This window comes from Anolis carolinensis, chromosome 6, assembly GCF_035594765.1.
Source record: "Anolis carolinensis isolate JA03-04 chromosome 6, rAnoCar3.1.pri, whole genome shotgun sequence".
NCBI lineage: Eukaryota > Metazoa > Chordata > Lepidosauria > Squamata > Dactyloidae > Anolis > Anolis carolinensis.
Window position 1 is genome coordinate 115,886,025 of NC_085846.1, and position 23,760 is coordinate 115,909,784.

The window sequence follows — 23,760 nt, forward strand, 5'->3', positions numbered from 1 at the left end:
CATTTCACACCAAACTTTTTTTGGTTTCATAGTTTTGAAACATGAGCATGAGCTTTGATGTTGCATTAGACTCAAGTAAATACACATTTTAAAAAATAAGACCTGTGTTTAATTCTATTTTAATGTGTGCATGCTTTAGGTTTTAATTTACAGCCACTTTGAATCTCTTTTGGGAACAAAGAAGCAGGATATAAATACTAATACTGGTGGGGATGATATAGCAGGCATGTGCAAACCTCACCTTCCCTCCAGATGTTTTGGTCCTCAACTCTCACAAAGTGTGCTTGTGTCTGGGCTATAGAGACCCACAAGTAATGTTATACCCCTTGAGGGGGCTACACAACACAAGTCAAAAATGGAGCTGTTTCTTTAGTGATATCAGAGAACGGATATCCAGAGTAATAATAATAATAATAAAACTTTATTTATACCCCGCCACCATCTCCCCAATGGGGACTCGGGGCGGCTTACATGGGGCCACGCCCAAAACAATACAATGTAAACAGCATATAAAAGAACAGCACAACACAATACAATAAACAATACAGTAAATAATATCCATTACAAAATAAAACAAAGAGACAATAAAAACAAGGGCAGACCACATGAACATTAAGTTAAAACTCGGGGTGAGAAAGACATAAAAATAAAAACCACAGCGAACAGGGTCATAAGGGAGTGGGGTATTCTGGAGGATAGATATTAGGGGGAGCAACGGAAAAGAAATATAAAATGGTTACTCTCCAAAAGCGCAGCGAAAGAGCCATGTTTTCAAGTCTTTCTTGAAGGCTGCTAGTGTGGGGGCTTGCCTAATCTCCGCGGGCAGAGAATTCCACAATCGGGGGGCCACAGCAGAAAAGGCCCTCTCCCTTGTTCCCACAAGGCGGGTCTGGGATATCGGGAGTGGGGACAGGAAAGCTTCCCCTGATGAGTGAAGGGATCGTGTAGGCTTGTGGTAGGAGATACGGTCACGAAGGTAGGTGGGTCCCAAACCGTTTATATGTGATGGTATACACCTTGAATTGGGACCGGAAAATAAAAGGCAGCCAGTGGAGCTCCTTGAACAGGGGAGTAGATCTCTCCCTGTAACTCGCCCCCGTAATTAACCTGAGTTGTGCGAAGGCCCTCCCGGCCACCGCCGACACCTGCGCCTCAAGCGTCAGCGCTGAGTCCAGGAGGACCCCCAAACTGCGGACCTGTGATTTCAGGGGGAGTGCGACCCCGTCCAGCACAGGTTGCCACCCAATACTTCGATCCGACGCGCGACTGACCAGGAGGGCCTCTGTCTTGTCAGGATTGATCCTCAGCTTGTTCCTCCTCATCCAGTCCGCCACAGCGGCCAGGCACTGGTTCAGCATCCGAGGGGCTTCCTTGGAGTCAGATGGGAACGAGTAGTGGATTTGCGTGTCATCTGCGTAGAGATGGCAACGCCCTCCAAAACTCCGGATGACCTCTCCCAGCGGTTTCATGTAGATGTTAAATAGCATGGGGATAGAATAGACCCTTGCGGGAGCCCACAGGTCAAAGGCCAGGGGTCCGAGCAGGTGTCCCCCAGCTTCACCATCTGGGAACGGCCCTCCAGGAAGGACTGGAGCCACAGCAGAACCGTGCCACTGAGCCCCATCCCAGAGAGCCTCCCCAGAAGGATGCCATGGTCAATGGTATCGAAAGCCGCTGAGATGTCCAAGAGAACCAGCAGGGTCACACTCCCCCTGTCCAGTTCCCTGCGGAGGTCATCCACCAAGGCGACCAAAGCCGTCTCGGTACTGTGCCCAGGCCTGAAGCCAGACTGCGAGCGGTCCAGAAAATCAGTGTCATCGAGGAACTCCTGGAGCTGCGTGGCAACCACCCGCTCCAGAACCTTGCCCAAAAATGGGAGGTTGGAAATTGGTCTGTAGTTGCTACATACAGATGGGTCTAAAGAGGTCTTTTTTAGTAATGGTTTTACTACTGCCTGCTTAAAGCAGGATGGAACTGACCCCTGACCCAAGGAGGCATTTATAATAGCCACAAACCAATCCAACAACCCATCTTTGGCCAGCTTAACCATCCAAGAAGGACAAGGATCCAGAGCGCAAGTGGTCGCCCTCACAGACCCAAGAATCCGCTCCACGTCATCAGGAAGGACAAGCCGGAAAGAATCCCATAAGATCGAACAGACAGGTACCTCGGTTACCTCCACTGGAACTACAGTTAAGCTGGAGTCCAACTCACGGCGTATCTGAGCAACTTTGCCTGCAAAATGGTGCGCGAAATCGCTGCACCGAGTTGCCAAGTCATCAGGAAGCCCCTGGGTCTCGTACATTAACAACAAGAAGGAAAAAGTAGAGCTTAGTCTTTTCCAATCAGACGTTCTGCCATTGCAATGCAGGTACTGATGTGGGTGTCTTTTCGACAGTACCTCTCTAGGTCTTCTTCTGCTCCTCTCTCTGTGATGCCTTCTCATTCTCTCTGTGATGTATACAAGCCAATGGGGGTCACTCATGTCCCATTTCCAAGAGTTCCACCCCATGCCACTGTTAGTGAGTGCTGGACTTGAGACTAGCCCCCTTTCCCCAAATACGAAACCTAGCCATCGGCAGCATCTGCCTCTCTCTCTGTGATGCCTTCTCATTCTCTCTGGGCTGCATACAAGCCAATTGGGTTGTCTATCCACAATAATGACCCATTTCCAGTTTCTCACCCCATGCCACTGTTAGTGAGTGCCAGACATGAGACTAGCCCCCTTTCCCCAAATACAAAATCCAGCCATCAGCATCTGCCCCTCTCTCTGTGATGCCTTCTCATTCTCTCTGGGCTGTATACAAGCCAATGGGGTCACTCATGTCCCATTTCCAAGAGTCCCACCCCATGCCACTGTTAGTGAGTGCTGGACTTGAGACTAGCCCCCTTTCCCCCAAATACGAAACCCGGTTGTTGGCAGCATCTGCTCCTCTCTCTGTGATGCCTTCTCATTCTCGCTGGGCTGTATACAAGCCAATTGGGTTGTCTATCCACAATAATGGCCTATTTCCAGTTTCCCACCCCATGCCACTGTTAGTGAGTGCCAGACATGAGACTAGCCACCTTTCCCCAAATATAAAATCCGGCCATCAGCATCTGTCCCTCTCTCTGTGATGCCTTCTCATTCTCGCTGGGCTGTATACAAGCCAATTGGGTTGTCTATATCCACAGTAATGGCCCATTTCCAGTTTCCCACCCCATGCCACTGTTAGTGAGTGCCAGACATGAGACTAGCCCCCTTTCTCCAAATACAAAATCCGGCCATCAGCATCTGCCCCTCTCTCTGTGATGCCTTCTCATTCTCTCTGGGCTGTATACAAGCCAATGGGGACTTTGCACATTCCTGGCCCATTTCCAGTTTCCTACCCCATGTCACTGTTAGTAGTGCTGGGCATGTGACTAGCCCCCTTTCCCCAAATACAAATCCCGTCCATCAGCAGCAAAACATTATGATTTTTGGAGTATTTCAGAATTCAGATCCCCTGATAATTAGGATTTAATCTGTATCTTCCATCTCAGATGTATCTCCAACCTTCTTGCTTTCTCAACTGGAAAGTGAGAGGCATGAAAAGAGGGTTCATCTTGGAGAAAGGCAAAGCTTAAGAAAGTAGGGAAGGCATTTCCTAGTGAAACAGATCTAACCCTTCTGCAGGTTGGCTTTGGTTTGTTGGCTAGAACTTCCTTTCCTTTGGTCTTCTTCGACTGTCGGCTTCCCTCTAGTTTTGTCAAGAGACCGTCTTCTTGCATTCCTTGTAACAGGAGGTTCTGGGGATGGGAGTGAGGATCTTCATCAAGCCAAGGCTGTCCTTTGAGCTGGGATCTCTCCAAACTATTTGGTGGTTTCCCAGAACAAGAAGGGAAATGGAGAAGAGGAGATATAAATATTGGTGGCTTTGCTGGCGGGAGACAGAGAGAGCAGTTTAGGGCCCGAGTGCGAGGAAGAGGGAGAAAAGCCGCAGTGCATTGTGAAGCCCACAGTGGAAAGGAAGAGGTTTTGAAGATGGTAGGAGATTACGCATTGGAGGCAGACCCAGTGCCAGGCAGTAAATCCTCCAGCAGGCTCCTACGCAGGTTGCCAATTGTCCGCTCCAGACTCTCTCCGAGACTTCTGGTTTCGCCATGGGACCACGAGGACCACACTGTCTGTAGCTGCAGCCAAACCCATTGCTTGAGTGAGAAGGAGGAAAAACTGACCAAGGTCTGGTCTCCTCTGCCTTCCTTAGGATGATCTCCATGGCCACAAGACAGGTGGGGAAAGAAGGAAGAAATCATCCAAGAAGGAAGAAATATCCAAGTTCAGCTGGCCCTAATAGAAGGAAAACTTCACTGAGAGACAAAGGGGGGGGGGGAGATTTATCATATCAAGAGTCCCAGAAACAGGCTCTTTTTGACTATCAGAATCATCCTTTCCATTTGGTTTAAAATGCACCCTGCATTATCATTCCCTTGTCTACGTTCCTGGGACATTTCAGAACCACATCCCTCCAGATGGTTCCCATCGAGAGTTAGTCTTGACCTGATAATGAGAACCAGGTTGAGAACTTGTTCCCCATCAGTCGGCACCATCATCTTTTATCCTTTCGGGTATTTTTCCCTGTTCTGCACCTTCCCAAACCCTCATTGGTGCATGAAACTAAAAGTGTGCAGAAACACCAATGCACAAATGGCCCTATTATCTCCTTTAGATGTTTTCCTGCTTGGGATTCTCTGCCACCATAGGGACAAGCATTGTGCCAAGAAAGAAAAACAGAATTCCACAAAATTTCAATATTTTTTGCTAAGGCTAGGGAGTCATTCTGCAAATTCATGCCACATCTACAATTCAACAAATTCCCATCTGTTTCACCAAGGTTTTGTTAATGATTATGTAATAAACTACGTAGGAAATTAAGGCTACTTCAAAGTAACTAGACTTCTGTCTTGTGAAACATCACTAAGCCTTCCAGCTTTAAAATTTATTTGTCCAGCTATAAGGACTAGACATTTAAGGGTAACTTCCATTTTTTAAAAAATCCAGACAGCACCATGAGGAATTTGAATCCTGCACTCAATGTATTTGACCACTTCTCTGCCCTTCTGCAACATCACATTAAATATTGAACATTCTAGTTTAACATTATGATGGAGACTGAAAATTGTTAATCCCAGGCAACTATGTTTTTACTCAGTATGTGCACAGTCAAAAATTACCATATATAGTATTATACTAGACAAAAGAGTTGCCCCAAAATTCTGAGTTGAAGCAATACATGTAATTTTGGCATCCAAACCTGCCCTTGACTTATACATGAAGTTGCTTTATACACAAGTATATACAGTAGAGTCTCGCTTATCCAAGCTAAATGGGCCGGCAGAACGTTGGATAAGCGAATATCTTGGATAATAAGGAGGGATTAAGGAAAAGCCTATTAAACATCAAATTAGGTTATGGTTTTACAAATTAAGCACCAAAACATCATTTTATACAACAAATTTGACAGAAAAGGTAATTCAATACACAGTAATGTTATGTTGTAATTACTGCATTTACGAATTTAGCACCAAAATATCACAATATATTGAAAACATTGACTACAAAAATGCATTGGATAATCCAGAACCTTGGATAAGCGAGTCTTGGATAAGTGAGACTCTACTGTACAGTATTGCTTATGTAGAACTAGGTCGGTTCCTATGAGAAATTTGTCAAAAGACAATGAAATGCAGGCACTGAAAAATAGTGTTTTCAATTACATATATTCAGTCTTCCACTGCGTAGAATATGGAGGCTATATTCTGTGCTGATAGCTTCATGGAAAAAGTGGGTTTGAATGAAGTATATGCAATATATTTCTCCATGCCTTCAGCTAAGAATAGCGTGTCTCCTTTGAATGAATGACTGGAGGAAGTAATGGGCTGGATGAGGAAAAACAAATTGAAACTGAATCCAGACAAAACAGAGGTGCTTGCAATCAAGGGTCCTCATCTGGGGATGGAGGTGTGTCACCCAGTCCCTGGACATCTCAGCCCAGGGAGATGCAACGGTCAGTAGTGCTTACTCCCAACTTTGGCTAATCCGCTAGCTGTGCCTCTTTCCTAGATTTTGAGGATCTTAAGATGGTAGCACATGCACCAGTAACCGTAAGGTTGGACTTCTGCAATGCACTTTACATTGGACTACCTTTGTACCAACTTTGGACACTCCAGTTGGTTCAAAATGCAGCAGCCAGATTGGTTACGGGAACATCTAGAAGTAAGCATATTACACCTATCTTAAAATCAGTCCAGTGGCAGCAATTAGTCTCCGGGCAAAGTATAAAGTGTTGGTTTGAACCTTTAAAACCCTACATGGTTTGGGTCCAGGTTACCTAAAGGATGGCCTTCTCCCATTCAATCCGCCCCAAACACTGAGGTCGTCTGGGTTTTACATTGTCTCCAACCAGCTAGAACTCAACTAGTCACCGTCATGCAGAGGACCCCCGTTTCATCCGCCGCCCCAAGACTGTAGAACGACCTGCCAGAAGAGCTCCCACAGCTAAATGAAGTGCTGGAATTTAAATACCATCTAAAGACCTTCTGGCAGGCCTACCCAGCCAGTTTTAAGCATGAATTTTAAACTCGTGTCCTGTGTTCAATCTCTGTTTTGTGTATTTTAATATGTATCTTATAGAAATACGTTTTAATATGTATCTTTTATAGAAAACATTTTAATATGCGTATTTGTGGAGTCTATACAATGTTTATGTGTTTTAATTATTCTGTACATCACCTCAAGCCATGAGGAGAGACAGGTAAGTAATAAAATGATAATGATGATGATTTAGAGGAAAGGGAAGCAATTTGCAAAATATTCTCCAAAAAAAAAAGTACTAAGTATAAAGAGCATTCAGGTTGGGAGGGATCTGAGAAAACAGCCCGGTAAAATTGGAAGAGCCCAGATAATTGCTAACAGATACATCAAGTGTAAGATGAGAGATAAGCTGCCGGAGACCATCAATCTCAGCTCCAGAAATCCAGAAATAGATGATGGCACTGTTATTTAAAGGCGAGTTAGGGGAGTAATTTATCTAAGCTCTATCCTTTTTCCTTTTTGCAGAACATGGAATTATCCTCTTTCATGAAGACGGCAAGACAAATCCTGTATGAATTTCACTCAAGGCACACCTTCTTCAATATGGTTATAGATGAACTGAGTGCTGAATTATTCATTCTTGGGCAAGTCACACTCTCTCAGCCTAAGAAGAAAGAGGAAATGGCAAACCTGTTCCCAATTAATTTTGCAAGAAAATCCAACAATATAGTTGACTTAAGTGAACTGACACAAAACGAAACACACAGATGAAGGATGCCAGAAGTTCACTAATGCCAGAAAGCATTATTAAAAAAGGAAAACAACACAGATATTTGCAACAATAGATATTTGCAACAAAAAAGTACAACGAAATAAATTAAAATAAATTAAGACCAATGTAAAGGAAAGGCAGAAGGTAATAAAAGTGCAAGTGCTGTGCACAGTAACTGCTTCTGTGTAAGATGGAACATTTGGGGCAACTTCTATTCTACAACATCACCAAGTGGCCTAGGATTTGGCAAGTAGGAACAACTGCCCTGCATTACTATTGAAGTTACATGTAAACGTCTGTTGACATATTTCCCTTACTATTCTGAAAATGTTGGCATTTTTATCCTACTTTCACATTCTAAAGGCGCCAGGGAAGAATAGGTTTTAGAGGAAACAGACACAGGAGCAAACTCTTTCCTGGATTTTCCACTTCTTTCCTTTTCTTTACAACAACTACAACATAAAAGCAAAGACCAAAGCCATAAAGAAACTAAAGAAAATTGAAATAGCATTCAATTATTTATTTCAGGCACAGTAAACCCATTTGTGTGTGAGTCACAGAGACCGTGAAGAAAAAAACTATTTTGATTTAGTATTTTTCCTTCCGCAAAGAAAGGAGGAAAAGATAGTTATTAAGAGTGCCAACAAAAGTACTCATTCCCTTGGCTTTTCCACATTTTGCTGAAGTACTAAAACTGATGTTTTAAAATGGCCAATTTCAAGTCCAATTAAAATTATGGAGCCACGGTGACACAATGGGTTAAACCCTTGTGCTGGCTGAACTGTTGACTTGAAGGTTGGATTGCTGACTTGAAGATTGGAGGTTCAAATCCACAAGATGGTATGAGCTCTCATCTGTCAGCTCTAGCTTGCAGAGACATGAGAGAAGCCTCCCGGCAGGATGGTAACACATCTGAATATCCCAAGTAACGTCACTGGAGACCAGTTGTTTGCAGCCTGTGGGTCCCCAGATGTTTTAGCTTCAACTCCCAGAAATCCTAACAGCTGGTAAACTGGCTAGGATTTCTGTAAGTTGTAGGTCAAAACACCTGGGGACCCACAGGTTGAGAACCACTGCTGTGGATGGCCAATTCTCTCACACCAGAAGCGACTTACAGTATGTTCTCAAGGCACCTCTGATACAATTTTTAAAAGCCCAATTGCTGTTCACCTGCAGTCCTCAACAATATTGTATTGTTTTTAATTTTGTTAGACACTTTGAGTCTCTTTTAAGAGAGGAAACTGGGGGAACAATAACAACAACAACTTGACAAAACTAGAGCAATTATGCCAAGAATAAACAAAGAATTGCTGGGTTCAAATGTGCAAAGCTGAAATTGAAATAGCATTCAATTATTTATTTATCACCCAAGGCAGGTCTCAGCTTTAATTGCTTCCAAATATACTTCTATCCAGTCCTGACTTTTGTGTGATGTCAGAATATTGGTGCAACTAATGAATGTCAGTTTTTTCTTTGTTTGTCTGCATTTTTTTCCTGCAACAATAAAAAACTCCTTCACAGTGTTGAGTATCTTATGCACATTGAGCGGCAACAATGCCAATGCAATTCATTTCGGTCCCAGGCTACAAAAGTGAAAGAGACCAATATTTCTGTATCTTTAGTACATAATGTTTTGTAGATATTGCCAGATTTGGCACTGATTTCAGACCCTTCAAACCCATTTCCACCTTGCTGAAAGGTGTAGCAAAGCATAGAAACATCAATAGTGTAGTATCTGACGCTGTTTTGCCCATTTTCAGTTTGCGCAAAGGGAAGGAATGGAAGCAAAGAGAATGGGAGATCAATGTCTCAATACAGAAATGGCTAAATAAATACTGTAAACATAGATTTCCCCCGCATTAAGACAAAGGGTGACTTAAAAACTTACAAAACACCAATGAAGGGCTTGGAAAGTGTATAAAACTTACCCATGTATTACTACACATAGAAAACTGACAAGGGGTATCAAATACTTGCCAACAGATGCCAGACGGAGCTTACAAAGGACTTAAGTGAGATTCACCAGTTTAGTAAACCAGAAGGGGCCTTGAAACAACTGAAGGGGCTACAAGTTAGTCGGATGGCTTGGGTTTATCATGAGGTCTGAGTTAGGATCTAAAAGTCACCCACTATTAAAGGATGCCTGGTTCGACGGTTGTTGTATTGGCAACTGGCAAATTCCAATAACTTTTAGTGGATTTGCCACTCAATTGGAACACCTAAATTAGTACAACTAGAATAACTTATGCCCATACGAAGTATATCAAGAAGTTTTAAAAATCCCTTCTCTAAATTAAATGATGGCAGTCTCATAAAGACCCTATATGACAGGGCAAAAGTGTGTTTTGAACTTCAACTCCCGGCTGTTAGGAATTGTGGGAGTTGAAGTCCAAACACCTGGAGGGCCAAAGTTTGCCCGTGCCTGATATAAACATATTCATCTGTCCCTTGGTGTTTGGCAAGGCTCACTTCCAGTTGATCAAGTACTCATACAAAACTATAGGCAAACTACATGAAATGGCTCATGGCGATACATGATTGTAGAACCCCCTTTCATTAAACAATATTGAATAAATTTAAATCATCATGAAAAATGTGGAAGGCAAACTTGGGAGTCCGTTTTGCTGCCCTCCTTCCAGACAAAGAAAAGCTCTGCAAATTTATCACTGTGCAACTAGCTCTCATGCAATTGGCTCTACCACTGCAAGCAGCAGATAAAATGCATTAAATTAATTCTAAGTCAAAACAGATCAGTGGATCTATGCAATTTCTAAGAAACTGAAGCTAAACTAGTTCAACTTCCAGCTTCAGCCAAGTTCATGCCAAAGGAATTGTTGGACTGAATCCTAGAAAAAGTCAGGATGGTAAGAATTTGCTTCCCATTTTTTCCCTTAAGCCTAGTGCTTCTAGAGCTAATAGTTCTAAATCTACCAATTCAACCCTGAAAACTCAAAGGAAGCCAAGGTTTTGATGATGCATAGGGCCATGCACATATTCATACAGAACAATAGTACTGAACCACTATGGGCAACACCAGAGACTAGAAGAATTTGTACAAAATCCAAAAAAATATTATTCCTAGGTGCTCACCTAAACACCTATAAATAACTATTTTGGCAATGTATGTATAAAATATGATTTAACACACAAGGATCAAGAAGTCTGTTTGCCTGTTTAATTCCTATCCCGCCTTCATCCCAACGTTAGAAGATTGTGTATAAAGCTGCCTTTCAAAGAAGCACAGCTCAAGTCTCTGAAACAACTACTTTCAAAAGGCGGAAAAAAATGTCCATTTCCAGGTTATTGACAGGAATTAATAGCCCATTCCAACCAAATCAACAAGTGACTGCTGCCAAGTCGTAAGGCAAGAAAAGAGGGTGAAGACCAACAGAAGATGGTGGTCTCCCAATAGTGTTATTAACAAAGCATGGAAATAATGATAATTTCAGATTGCAGCTTCTATAATCCTTCCAGCCACCATGCTGGCTAGGGAAGTTGGGGGCTGTAGTACAAAAGAGTATTTTTCCCAAACTCTGCTAAACAAAGCACTTGTGTTCAGAGCCAGTTTGAAACAGCCAAAAACAAAGAAGATGTCATAGAAACATCCAAATGGTTCTCATTGGAAGCAAAATTCTAGACCAGGTGGATTTGAGTCCAATCCTGCTTGGCTTTTCCCATATTCATATTTATATGGATTATACACTATTAAGGCCAAAACATGCCACTCATTCACTTCATGGCTGAATCGACAAAGACACTATGGACAAAGATGTTATTGAAGTTATTAAGAGTTAAATCACTCCTACAACAGGTCTATTACAGAAGAGATCCTCAGAGAGTGCTCTCTGCATCATAGGACACACTATTCTTATGAAAAGTTGCCCCACAGAAGCGCAACGTCACATTCCCCACTCCTCTGGATGTCAGGTGACCATCCCACATTCAACGGCACCAGCGATGAGCTTTCTTCCATCGCCATTGAACAGAGCTTTCCCTTTACTGAGAAAAATGCCTCTTAAAGAAATAATAATTTCCATTGTTTAGAATGCTCTCCTTGCTCTCACAACTGTCCTCAGCTGATGCAAGCAATGGGAGAGACCATATTTATGGCTTGTGACCCCAGCTACAATCACGGCCTGACGCCACCATCTTCCGCAACGCAACTACGTCAGTTTCTTCATCCTCCGGTTCTGCTTGTCGATGTTCATGGTGGCTCGGTCTGCAGAGGAAGCGATAGCATCAAGGGCTTCGTCCTGCTTCTCCAGTTCCGTCTCCGTTTCAAAGGCCAGGCTCTTGAGCCGCCGGAGAATCTGCAAAGAAAAGGTGTCGAGATCAGTTGATCTGAACCACAGGGTAAAGTAATCCTATGGTTGGAAGAGACCACAAGGGCCATCTATCCAGGGCAACTCAATTAAAACACTCTGACAGTCGTTCAGCCTCTACTGAAAATCCTTGCAAGAAGGAGACTCCTAGGCAGCAGCATATTCCGCTGTCAAACGGCTCTTACCATCAGGATGTTATTCCTAATATTTAGGTGGATTATCTTTTCCTGCAATTCAAAAACATTGCTTCATTGAGCAACAGAAACCAAGCCTGCCCCTTCTGCAAATATCTGACATCCTTTCTAATATTTAAACATGGCTCTCATGTTCCCATTCAGCCTTCCCGTCTCCCTGTTGTCACTCAAGCCTTTGCCTTTGTGTGACTCCGATGAGGATTCTGGGTTATATGTGCATAATGATGGGATTCAGGATGAATTTGAAGATGACTCTGATGATGGGAATTATAGGAGCGTTCTGGCTGTGGGAAATGAAGATCAGGGAGTTGTTCCCATGGGAATAAATCATGATGTTGTTTCTAACGAGGAACTTCAGGTGCAGGAAGCAAAAAGGGAGGATAGTGCTTTGCCTCCACCTGATAACAGTAATGACCTCAATGGTCTTGACTCTGAGGATCTCAATCGGGCTACGGAGAAGTCTTCGCATAGCTAATAAATGGGAGTCAAAGGGCAAAGGTATGTCTTTATGTCATGCTTTTAAAACAGTCTGCTGGTAGAGAGCTCTCTGTCAATGCAACTCCATCGGCTTGATCAAGACACAAGTCTGCTTTCCTGTGCTAAGTTTGCTTTCCTGTAATATCTCGTGGATATATTCTGTTTGCTGGGAGTTTTGGCTTCTATGAAAAGGACCTTGTTTTATGCTCTATGTTTCTATGGACTTATTGCTTACAGCCTTGTTTTGTACCTATCTTTTGGAAGTGAACTTTTACCCTTTTATGTACTATCTTTTGCCTATTTACTAATAAACTACAAAAGACTACTTCCTGTGTGTGGCTTGGTGTCTTTAGCAAGGTGAAGCTAACCTGAGGTGTGACACTCCCTCAGGTATATCTCTTAATCGAAATATTAAGGAAGTCTTATCAGCCGTTGAGCTCTCTGTGCCAAATCTTTCAAATTCTTTATTTCCCAGAAAGGAAGATTCTTTAGGAATCTCTAGGTCCCCTCCAACACAACTCTATGGCATGCTGGGATGGAAAGTGAGGTGAATCAATAGTATTTTGTACATCAGTCATTTCAGTAACTGCAGTTTGGTCAGGAATGTATCCTCTGTGGATACGGGGGATTTTCTTGTACACAGGATATGTGCATGTGCTCTATTTCATCCAGAACAGAAAGCTTTTAAACTTATTGTGCATCCTCTATATATTTATTTAGAAAGAAGTTCTGCTGGGTTCTGTGGGGCTGCTCAATTGCCATTAAGCACAATCAAACCTGAAGCGTAAAACCTCTGGCTGCTATTTATGTAACGTGTCAAAAGCGAACTGAGGGTACAGTTGTAATGTATTTAAAAACACAAACAAAGTTAAAACTTGACATTATACTAAATGTCCTTTGACTAATAGCTGGCCATTTGGAGTGCCTCTGGTGTTGCTGTGAGAAGGTCCTCCGTGGAGCATGTGGCAGGGCTCAGACCGCATTGCAGTCAATGCTCTATGGTTTGCTCTTCTCCATACTCGCTTGTTGTGGACTCCACTTTGTGGCCCCATTTCTTAAGGTTCTGCAACCAGAAGCAACTTGCAGGATACAACCTCTGGTTGCTGACCCAGTATTGAAGATTTCACTATATTATGTCAATTTTTATATTTATTGTTGCATGTAAACCTACGTAATGTACTATCATCTACAGTAGAGTCTCACTTATCCAAGCCTCGCTTATCCAAGCTTCTGGATTATCCAAGCCATTTCTGTAGTCAATGTTTTCAATATATGATGATATTTTGGTGCTAAATTCATAAATACAGTAATTACAACATAACATTACTGTGTATTGAACTACTTTTTCTGTCAAATTTGTTGTATAACATGATGTTTTGGTGCTTAATTTGTAAAATCATAACCTAATTTGATGTTTAATAGGTTTTTCTTTATTATCCAAGATATTCGCTTATCCAAGCTTCTGCCGGCCCGTTTAGCTTGGATAAGTGAGACTCAACTGTATATTATTACTGTATTTGATTTCATCGTGTTGCATTTCATCCATTCTATCTTTTTTCTGGTCATTCAACAAAACAGATAAATGAAAGATACTAGGCTTTGCCATGGTGTATTCTGTTTTACAAGAGCGAAAACAGGAGAAGATGAGCTGAGCTGGATGGACGTGTTTCATCTCCGAACGGCTTGGAAACTCGGCCGGGACTCTGAGGGCAGGCCAAACCTCTGGGCAGAGAGATGGAGAGGGACGGCTATTTTGGTGAGGCAAGACGATGACAAGATGTCTCGTTGCTCAAAGATGCAGTGTCCTGCCTGCCAAGTTCTCATTTGGATGGAGAATCGAGGGATTATGAGTCAAAAAAATTCAAAATCCCCATTTCCCCGAATGACATGATAGCATGTGCATGAGGGGAGCTGGCTCCTCAGAAACTGATCATTTATCATTAATCAAAGCATCTCTGTTGTCCAAACCAACTAAATAGATTCACCAAGAATCTCCTTTTGCCCCAAAGCAATGTCACCAAGCTGAAAAAATAAACTCTCACAAGGGCAAAATTATGTGTTTTCATTCAGAAGCCTGTCCCATGATGTGTGATGGGGCTCACTCTAAAAGCACATTTTCACACAAGAGGGTGGTGGCCTCATCTGGCCAGATGTTTTGCATCTCCCCTCAACTACCTTCCTGGTTCTCAGCCAGTTCTTTCATGGTCTGTCTTATTACATTAATTTCTGCAGTCCAGATGTTGCTAAACTCGGCTCCTCTTCATTCCTCCCCATTAGCTCTGCTGGCTAGGACTGTGCGGACTTGCAGCTCGACAACGTTGGGAGGGCTGTACAATTTCCACCTCTGTTGGAGGTCATCCACAACACAACGCAACACACTGGACCATCCCATAAAACTTCTCTCCCATATACACTTGCACAAGCACACACAGAAAAAAGGAAGGTGGGAAAGACCCTTGTTGTTGTCAGCCCAAACTTGGAGAAAAGGCACAAGATGCCCAGGACCTGTGAAATGGCAATAGCAATGTCGTAATGACAGGTTGCAGAAGACAACTTTGCGGCATTGATAAAGATAACCCATTATGGGGTTTTGAGAGTTGAAAGTATGTGAGACTTGCCCAGTGTGACCCAGTGAGTGTCCAAGGGTGAGTTGGTCATTGAACCCTGGTCTTGAGTCAAAATCATAGAATCACAGATTTGGAGGAGACCTCAAGCACCATCCAGGCCAATCCCATTCTGCCATGCAAGAAGACACAATCAAAGCACTTCATACAGATGGCCATCCAACCTCTGCTTAAAAGCTTCCAGAGAAGGAGACTCTGCTATACTCCCAGGCAGCATATTTCATCATTAAGAAGCTCTTACCATCAGAAAGTTCTTCCTAATGTTTACGTGGAATCACTTTTTCTGCAATTTGAATCCACTGCTCTGTGTCTTAGTCTCTAGAGCAGCAGAAAGCAAGCTTGCTCCCTCCTCAATGTGGCACCCTTTCAAACATTTAAACATGATGCTGGTTATTGACCTTTATATATATATTCCCTGAAAATAAGACAGTGTCTTATATTAATTTTTGCTCCCAAAGATGCACTAGGTCTTATTTTCAGGTGATGTCTTATTTTTCCATGAAGAAAAATTCACATTTATTGTTGAACAAAAAATGAACATTTATTATATACTATACAGTAGCTGTCATCGCAAACCAGCATAACCAGACAAACTGTGAATCCTATCAAGAATTTCTTGTTACTATCATTATTTCCATGTACAACAATCTATGGTACGTACATTTGCTGATGCTGCATGCTCTGGTGTTCTGTTTGGCAGGCATGCTTCCAAACAAAAACATTGCTAGGTCTTACTTTCAGGGGAGGCCTTATATTTAGCAATTTGGCAAAACCTCTACTAGGTCTTATTTTCAGGGGCTGTCTTATTTTCGGGAAAACAGGGTATGTATATATACACATACGCATGCTCATACGCACATTTAAACATGGCACTCATTTCCCTCTCAGTCTTATTTTCTTGCAGCTAAACATATCTAGTTCCCTAAGCTGCTCCTCATAGGGTTTGGCTTCCAGAACGTTGGACATGTTGACCACCCTTCTGTAAACATTCCAGCTTGTCAACATCCTCTATGAATTGTTTTGTCCAGAACTGGATGCAGCATTCCAGGTGAAGTCTGAACAACACAGACTAGAGTGGTACTATGACTTTAGTTGATCTAGATACGACTAATAATGCAGCCTAGAATCCCATTATCTTTTCCCCAATGTTTAAACCACACTGGCTCTTGGAGAAAATGCTAGGTGGCAGAGGCATTTCCCCAAGCCACCTCTCTCTTCGCAAAGCCAAGTGCTCATGGAAATGGGGACTTTTCCTGATTACGCCAGCAGAGAGACTGTCAAACCACTTACGGAACTGTCTGTTCCATGCGTGGCTTGCCACAAGAGGATCCTGGAGCATGTTAACAGGGCCACCAGGGAAACGCCAAGGCCCCTGGTTACAGGAGAGCAAAGCGCTGAGGTTTGCTGCTCCCGAGTCTCGATGGCCTGCCGATGAGACAGCAGCAGTTCTTTGGCAGAGGACAGCTTCCCCGAGCGGAAACAAGAGCACCCTGGGCGCATGCTGCCAAACCAAGGCTAGCAAACAAGAGCGCTCCCTTCTTTCTTCCACCGCAGGCCTTAAGCTAATATTATCCCATCTCCTCCCGCCTTCCCTGACATTATGTCAGCTCTGGGTAATTGGTAGACAACCACAGAAACTCAATAGGGGCCCCTTCCCTAAATCTGCGGATGAGCTAAGCGAATGCCACCGACGCAACCCCAGAATACGGAGCCTTTGCTGGAAATGTCCAGTCAAAGCTGACATCCTGGCAAAGCTATATGCCTCTCCAGAGCTAATGATACAGATGATGGTTTTCAAAATTGCATATCCAGAAGCTCCTCTGAAGTGTCATAACACAGGTTGAGTATCCCTTATCTGGAATTCCAAAATACTCCAGAATCGAAAATTGTCCACATGTGTGGCTGAGGCAGTTCAACATCTAAAACCTTTGTCACATGCACAGAAATATTAAAACATATTCTGTATAAATTCCCCTTTAGACTATGTGTCATATTGTTCTCTTGAGGCAATTCCACCCAAACATTGGGAAGAACATCATGGCAAGAAGAGCTGTTTGGCAGTATTTTTCAACTGAGGCTGGATGGTTATCTGTCGGGAGGGCTTCAATTGTGTCTTCCTTCTTGGCAAAAAGGTTGGGGTCTTTTCCATTTACAGTAGAAGCTCGCTTATCCAACCTTCGCTTATCCAACTTCTGCATTATCCAACGCAGTCTGTCTTTTAGTAATCAATGTTTTTGTAGTCAATGTTTTCAATACATTGCGATGTTTTGCTGCTGAATGTGTATATATAGTAATTATTACATAACGTTACCATGTATTGAACTGCTCTTTCTGTCGATTTGTTGTAAAACATGATGTTTTGGTGCTTAATTTGTAAAATTATAATGTAATTTGACATTTAATAGGCTTTTCCTTAATACCTCCTTATTATCCGACATTTTCGCTTATCCAACGTTTATGTTGGATATAGGAGACTCTGATGTATATGATTTTATATGCATACGTGTATATTAAGCACGAGTGAATTTATTGTTCAGTCTCTGATCCCATCTCCAAGATAGCTCATGCTGTATCTGTGAGTATTCCAAAATCTCCAAAAATTTGAAATACAGGATACCTTTGGGCACAAATACTTTGAATAAGGGATACTCAGGCTGTACTTAGACTAACTTTCTGTTGTAGAGTCCCTTCCTTCACACTGGATCTCTTGAGACAGCGCCATGTGGTTCTACCAGAAGGCAATTCCCTCCTGCGCCCTTACTATCGGTCTATGCAGCAGTGGGAACAAGGCCAAGGTAATGTTCAGAGCTGTCAACATGTAAAGTGGGGCTCTTGCCACAATTGCTCAATCGACAGCTGCGCATGTGGATGCTAAAACGAGGCAAGGAGGGACAGCACCACTCAGCACTCACCCCAAGTGTCCTCCTGGGCAGCTCTCCTCATTTCCTGGCATCTCATTGCCGCTGGTAAGTTAACACTCTGACCATGAGGGCACTGAACAGGTGGGCAGTGGCTCCTTCATAGCCATTCACCTCTGACCGGGGGCAAGCCCTCCATGTCTTTCAGCCACCCACACATGTTCTCCTGTCCTGCCTCCGAAAACAAACCAAGGAACAAGTTGAGCATTCCTTATCCAGAATCCCAAAAACTGAAATGCTCCAAAATCTGTAGTAGTCTACATGAGTGTCTAAGACCTTTCTAATGGTTCAACATGCACACATTTATTAAAAATATTTATTTAAACAGTCTTCAGGCTGTATGTATGTGAAACATAAAAGAAGTTTGTGTTTAGACTTGGGTCCCATTTCCAGGATACCTCTTGATGTACATATATGCAAATACAGGTATCCAAAAATCCTGAAAAAATCCAAAATCCAAAACATTTCTGGTCCAAGTATTTCAGATATGGGATACTCACCTGGACTACTCTCCAAAAATATGAACAAAGCTCTCTGCTAAGGTGATGATGATAGCAGCTAAGGGTTACTTAAATGCAAAGTCCTGGATTGTAATGTTTGCAGTATAGTCACGGGGCTTTTGAAATCCTTGCCTTTTTTGCAGAGAAATAATGAAGAGGATGACAATTATTCTGCCCTTGCAATTATGCAGTTGTAAAAGGCATGGACTGTTTAACAGCTCCTGAATAGAGGTGACAGTCTCACTAGCTGGTAGCAGAACCTTGCTTTTTAAAAAGCAACTCTGACTCATGTCCAAAATAAACTCTTTTACCCCAGAGAGAAAAGTAGCCTGGCTTCCCATTCCCCATTAAGTGAAATCTACTTATATTCCAGGGTCTAAATATCCAAAAGACACCTGATTTTGGAAGTGTTGCAGGGTCAGTCATGGCTCAGGTTTGGGTGCGGGACCATCAAGGAGTCCTACTTCTGCTGGAGGCCTTCTTTCAGAAGAAAATACTGGAAAACCCACCTCTAAGTCTTCTTCTGCAACACTTTATCAGTTACCTCGAGTTTACAACTTTTATAAGGTGCACTTTTCCCAGTCTATTATTACAACCTCATTGTTTTTAATTGCATGTTTTATTAAGTCTGTTTTTTATTTCATAGGTTACTATTTAAATTTTATAATTGTGTGTGTTTTTGTCTATTGATGCATTTTATATTGTTATTGTTTTTATCCGGGCTTGGTCCATGTAAGCCGCTCCGAGTCCCCTTTGGGGGAGATGGAGGCGGGGTATAAAAATAAACAACAACGACAACAACTTCTTCGTCTTATTTGTTTAAGAAACTATGAAATTTGTGGGAAAAGAGACCTGAAAGAACATATGTACACACACCTAAAGTGCACATATACTGCTTTCCCAACTTTCTATCTCTTTAAAACCCCACTTACCTATTAGGTTGCCATAAATAGCAATAACACATATGGTAGTCAGTAAACAGACTGGGAAGGGGGGCGATATATTTCAGACTGCTCAAGGTAGTTATATCATACAATATCATATGACCCTTCAAGATAAATATTCAAACAAACAAATAATCCTCCTGTGCAAAGAAGCCCATGGCAGAAGTAGAACCTCTGGGCCCTTGGCATACCTGTCGCATTTCCTGAGCTTCAGCCTCCGAAACAACCTGCTCTTGCTTCTGCACCTGGGCCTGCTGGCTGCCTCCTGCGCCCCGAGAGGAGGACGGCGAGGATCCAGCGTGCACCATGCTTCCTATTAGTCCTGTTGCTACAAGAAAAAGAAGAAGACAGCAGGTTGGGATGGGCCACTTTTTATTATGGAAAATAAAAAAAACTCAGTGCATTTGAACCAGTTTGTTCTTCAAAAGCAATCACACCTTTTCTAGCATTTCTACATCCTCCTGCATTACTCTGATCAATATCCAGAGAAGACATACCAATTAATTGTGCTAGAGGACCTAGAAAACATTAGTGAGAACATACGTTTTTAAAAATGTGGGTAAATGAAACTCAAGATCATTGATGGAGGCACTTTTTTAACACGGCCTTCTCCATGGCTGCTGCTACCATGTTTCCCTGAAAATAAGACAGTGTCTTATATTATTTTTTTGCTTCCAAAGATGTTCTAGGTCTTATTTTCAGGAGATGTCTTATTTTTCTATGAAGAAGAATTCACATTTATTGTTGAACAAAAAAAATGAACATTTATTATACAATGTACAGTAGTTGTCATCATAAACCAGCATAACCAGACAAACTGAATCCTATCAAGAATTTCTTGTTACTACCAATATTTCCAAGTACAACACTTTCTGGTACATACATTTACCGATCCTGCATGCTCTGGTGTTCTGTTCGGCGGGCATGCTTCCAAACAAAAACTTTGCTAGGTCTTACTTTCAGGGGAGGCCTTATATTTAGCAATTCAGCAAAACCTCTACTAGGTCTTATTTTCAGATGATGTCTTATTTTTGGGGAAACAGGGTAGGAGGTTTAATAGGGATTCCAATTCCCTTCTTCTTGGGGAATTGTTTAGTATAATGGGTTTTCTATTTTGGTGCAAATCATTTTTAATTTATGCTTTTTAACGAGCGGCTCACATGTTTTAAAATTTAACAAGCAGTTTAACATAACTGTAAACTTCTTTTTGTGTGTTTTGAGGCTTTACTTCTATTTCTGCTATTCTGCAGGCCACCTCGAGTCCCATTTTGGGAAGAACAGTTGGAAACGAATAAAGCGATGGAGTAATTGATGTTGTGAGCTATACGGAGTCTTGGAATAAAAGTGGGGTATAAAATAATACTCTCAACAGAGGGGCAAAATTACAGAGATGAGGGATGAGACGGGATGGATGCGTTGAGACCAGAAAGTAAGAACAAGAGAGATGAAGAATTTAAGAAAGAGGGGAATCTGCTGAATAATCTAAAGCTCAAAAGCAAAAGATGTGCTTCCAAAGTATTAATAGGTGAGCCTGGCTTACAATTTCCCAGCTACTGTTCACATTCTTCATATTTTGGCCTGCATCGAGAAGGCCTGCATCCTCCCAAAGGAAAGGGAAGGAAAAAGAAGCTCAATTTCTATTATGCTAGAGAATACAACAAGGAAGCCCTTTCCTTCTTGCTTGCCTAAACCTCCTGTTGGAGTCTGGTGACAGAGGCTTGAATTCAGAGCAGACTTCTGCAGCTGCAAACTTCCCTTTCCATGTTAATTCAAAAAGCTGCATTACTTCTCTGGAAGCGTCGATACAGACCGCCTTCCCTGACTCTCTGCAGTGCCCATCAATCCATCCAGGCAGATTGCGGGTCCCTTGGAAACCACCTGCCACTGCAGTCAGCCAACCAACCTGGGAAGGAGGAACCGGACCGGATGGTGGGAAATCACCGCAGTCGCATGCGGATGGCGACTCTCGAAATGGCGAGGCACCTGTGGGTTTATTTAAAGCCCCGGCTCCGGTGGCCATGGCATCCGATACCGGCTAAGTGTGGCAATTAAAGCCCATTATTTGCAATGCAGAGCGTTTTGGGTGCTTAGCGGGAGGGAAAGCGGCATATCTCGTTCTCGAAATGCCCGGAGCACCCGGCCTCTCCGTGCCAGGGGTCCTCAGAGGAAGGGGGTCGGGGAAGACAACCATTCTGGGAGGAAGCAGCCACTGCCCAACAGTATAGCCAATATCATAACCCAATAGCCTGGCCGACAGCTGTGGGGCACGGGGCCAGGAAGGACGTCGCAGGAAGCCGAAGCTCGCTTGGGGCTTGGAAGGATCCGTGCCAAAACGTCTGGCCCTATGACAGGGCCTGGTCGACTGCTCTGGATTGTGTTACTTAATGTAAAAGGCAGACACAAAAGCTAAAGCTAAAAATACAAGCCTCTAAATCCCCGCAGGAGTAATTACTGCAAACTCTTAATCCCCTGGAATTATTCGGTTATCGCAGCGTTAGCTCCCGAGCAGAGATCCCGGGCTGCTTTGCAACAAGGGCAACATTCATGCCAGCACACATTTAACTTTGTCTGGAAACATCCGCCTTCACTCGGCGAATCGAACTGCCGGTACAGGTCTAACATCGGGCACTTCCACAGTTAATGTGCAAGATAAATCTTATCTGTGCGCATGCTGGGAGTTTTAATCCAAGGTCTGAACCGTGTGTCTCTTAAAGTGGCCCAAAGTGAGAAGCAGGTGTAGAAACACATCAGCTGCAAGGGAAGTTGGCTACCCAAGGGCAACACCTCTTCAGACCAGTCTTAGTTATGTCATGGAGCACTAGCTTGTAGTATACTGCATTCTTTATCTTTCTGTGTTGCTGAGTTAACTTACTACATCCCTTTACCCTGTGCATTCAATAGCAAAAACACGATCTTGCTTTTACAAAACTCACAGTTAAAGAGGAGACTCTAATTGACAAATTACTGGTAGAAACCTGAAGAACCTCAATGCTTTGATATGAAAGGTTTTTTTGTGTCACAAGTGACTTGAGAAACTGCTAGTTGCTTCTGGTGTGAGAGAATTGGCCGTCTGCAAGGACGTTGCCCAGGGGATGCCCAGATGTTTGATCATCCTGTGGGAGGCTTATCTCATGTCCCGGCATAGAAAACTAGACCTGACAGACAAGAGCTCACCCTGCGCTCCCCGGATTTGAACCACCAAACTTTCGGCCAGCAGTCCTGCCAGCACAAGTTTAACTCGTTGCGCCACTGGAGGCTCCGATATGAGGGTCAAATGCCTGGGATGGAAAAACACAACAGATTTGAATTCCTTTCCTTTTGCCTCCTTTTCTCATGTTTTGTGCCTGCCATCAGTCGCTTCAACCTGACAAAATCCAAGAGTCATTTTTCTCGTTCTGGATCAGAGGCCATATGGTGGTGGTGGTGGTTGTTGGATATGAGACCCAAGTTTGGCATCATCGTTGTTGTTGTTGTTGTTGTTGTTGTTATCATCATCACCATCATCACCATCATAATCATCATCCTGCTTCTTCTCTCTCCAAGGAAACTCAAAGAGGCTAACACTAAAGATCATGCAATGTGTAGATTAAAACGTAAAGCATACACAAAAATTAAAATAGGGCCGCTGTGGCACAATGGGTTAAACCTTTGTGCCGGATGAACTGCTGATCTAAAAGCTGGCGGTTTGAATCCATGACACAGGGTGATTCTCATCTGTCAGCCCCAGCTTCCCATGTGGGGATATGAGAGAAGCCTCCCAGCAGATTGGCACAATATGTAGATTTAAAATCTAAAGCATACACAAAAATAAGTCCTTGCAGATGACCAATTCTCTCACACCAGGAGCAACTTGAAGTATGTTCGCTTTTGACATGATAAAAAAAAATAGAAAAAAAACCTCTCAGGACTTGATAAAAATACATAGAACTGATAAAACCATTTTTTAAAACCTGTTAAACTACAGAAAACACAGCAACCCCTGGCTCAATCTTAAACTTGAAAAGAAAGGTCTACCAGAACTATTTTTTTACAGACTAAAACAGTAGTGATAAAATGATTTTAAAATTATTTCTGTGGCAGAATATTAATATTTATATCCTAGCAACAGTGCCTATCCCAAAAACAAAGATCACAGGTTCACTTGTATTACTTCTACACAAGGCTGGGAAAGCCTTCCTTTTCAAAACCTTGGAAATAATAATCAGTGAACAGAGAGGGATGACAACAATTAAGGTCATGGGCCATATGAAGGATCCACACCCTCTTTTCCTGCCTCCAGGCCACCAGCTGGCCCACCAAAAGCCCCTATAGTGGCAATTCTTTTTTAAATAGAAGAGAAAATCATACAAAAGTGTATACTATCCCTGGTATAGACCATACTTGGTGGAAGGACTGCCTTGGTGCAACAGTTTTCAATGACACTAACAGAGGAGCTAATAGCAGTAGGAGGGGAAGG

The 23,760-nt window shown here is 42.8% G+C and overlaps 1 protein-coding gene across 1 annotated transcript in view; it reads right to left on the minus strand.

Annotated features, from left to right (window-relative positions):
- Window positions 1-399: 399 nt before the first annotated feature.
- Window positions 400-23,760, minus strand: part of snap47 (synaptosome associated protein 47) — a 44,135-nt gene continuing 20,774 nt past the window's right edge. Inside the window, exons 4-5 of the mRNA XM_008120206.2 lie at window positions 19,496-19,632; window positions 400-11,635 (exon numbers count right to left, since the gene is read on the minus strand). Of these exons, the coding sequence (XP_008118413.1) occupies window positions 11,489-11,635; window positions 19,496-19,632 (284 nt within the window). The 3' untranslated portion in view covers window positions 400-11,488. The remainder of the gene's footprint in view (window positions 11,636-19,495; window positions 19,633-23,760) is intronic.